General features: G+C 44.3%; 1 protein-coding gene across 1 annotated transcript; it reads left to right on the top strand.

Annotated features, from left to right (window-relative positions):
• Positions 1-706: 706 nt before the first annotated feature.
• On the top strand, positions 707-1248 carry EI90DRAFT_3014309 (uncharacterized protein; the record flags this gene model as incomplete). The annotated part of the gene is made up of 2 exons (XM_039056768.1): positions 707-850; positions 1036-1248. The coding sequence occupies 2 exons, from the start codon at positions 707-709 to the stop codon at positions 1246-1248; spliced, it is 357 nt and encodes a 118-aa protein (XP_038919440.1).
• Positions 1249-1700: the final 452 nt, after the last annotated feature.

The raw sequence follows: 1700 nt of genomic DNA, 5'->3' as shown, positions 1-1700 counted from the left end.
TCTCACGCTTCTCCCTCCAAAGCGGCTGATGTGGCAAAAGACATGGAGTCCCGCTTTGATCTGTATGATCAATGTGGTGACTCAGAACCTTCCATAGTGGGCCTGTAAACAAAGTTTTGGGCAGTGACATTCGAATATGCCAATCTCTGAGTGGAGGTATGTCCTGATCCAATTCAAATTCAAAAGAAAAGGTATGCATATTCGCAACCAACTTACTCGAGGCCCAACACTTGAATGGAGCAGAATTAAGCATTCAAATCTGTCAGCCAGTACTTGTTAGAGCACCATTTTTAACTTATTGCTTCCAGTGACACCATGAGGTTGTTAGCCTCAGCAGCAATGCCAAATCCTCCCATTCTGCAATCCTGCCTTGTTACTGCCTGTTGTGCATCACACTCACTTTGAAAACACACAACAGTCCACATACACCGGTATGGCCCAGCTTCCTGCAAGATCAAAGTATGTATGTTCCTGCTGCCAACTTCCCACCAAATCTCACATAACAAACCCTAGGGTACTAAGAGAGTTGGCATAAGTAGCTGCAAACCATGTCAGTTGGTTCTGCATAAGAGGATGGAATCTACCATGGGACTTCCAAAGGGATGAATTGAACTCACCATGAACTTGTGCAGCATCTACTCAAGTGTTATCACCCATTTCGCATCAAACCTTTCCACCCCTTCCTTCCATCTGCCTGTCATTGGTCATGTCACTGAAGCAGAGGGTCATTGGTCACCTCGCCGCAGGAGGTGATGTTGCAATTTCAGTTCTCACCGCCATTAATGCTGCCATCAGGGCTCCTTTACAATTTTCCACTGGTGCCACACCCCTGATCCTCAGCGAGATCAATGTTAGTAATAATTTATACCGAGCCAGGAGTGGAAGTTAACAATATGCATTATATAGAAGTTTACGATGCATCTAACAAAGAGGTTAAGCCATGGATGGAAAATGTCACGAAGCTAAGCAAGTAGTCACTGCTCTCATGCAAGTCATTGCTGTCGTATAACATAGGTACTTTGTGGTGCACCGCAGTGTATTCAAATTGAAATTGATCGATTGCGCGGAAAGATGGAAAGACAGTCAGGCACACACAGCCCCCCTCCCCACATGAAGAACCCCAGCAAGATTGATGATTTAAGGAAAGATTTTAGCATGGCCTTGGCATCCTTCAAGGTATTCGTGTTTGATCCTCATTGGTCATGTTGCTGCTCTGATCTCATTATTGTAACCCACTGTGGGAAGTAAATGGCCGTAAAAAACCATTTTTGGTCTGGTTTTTGACCATTTACCACTGTTTTCATGATATTTTTTTCATTGTGAATTACAATATACGTTTCATGATGCTAAATACCAGGACTCTTCCCTGCGTAAATTACCACTCAATTCATGGTATTCGAGCTGCGATGTATTGTACAAAGGTCAGAGGTATGGATGGCTGGAGTTCAGTTAGTCATCATCATCAATTGACCTTGCGATCGATGATGGCCCAACGATGGGAATGCATACGTACCATAGGGAAATTGGCCACATACTGAAGAGACTGAAGTGAGAGCGATAATTTGAGTGTAGTAAAAGAGGTCGGTGCCAAGGCAGCATCCATGTAAGCACCGCTATCTGAGACAAGGTCAACAAGGTGACGCATGTTCTCACAAGCAACGTTTTGTGACATGCTTGGGGATTTGAGTCCACAGCTACTT

This window comes from Cantharellus anzutake (assembly GCF_015039405.1).
Source record: "Cantharellus anzutake strain C23 chromosome Unknown EI90scaffold_11, whole genome shotgun sequence".
NCBI lineage: Eukaryota > Fungi > Basidiomycota > Agaricomycetes > Cantharellales > Hydnaceae > Cantharellus > Cantharellus anzutake.
Note: the sequence above shows the minus strand (reverse complement) of the source record. Positions and strands in the feature narration are given on the sequence as shown.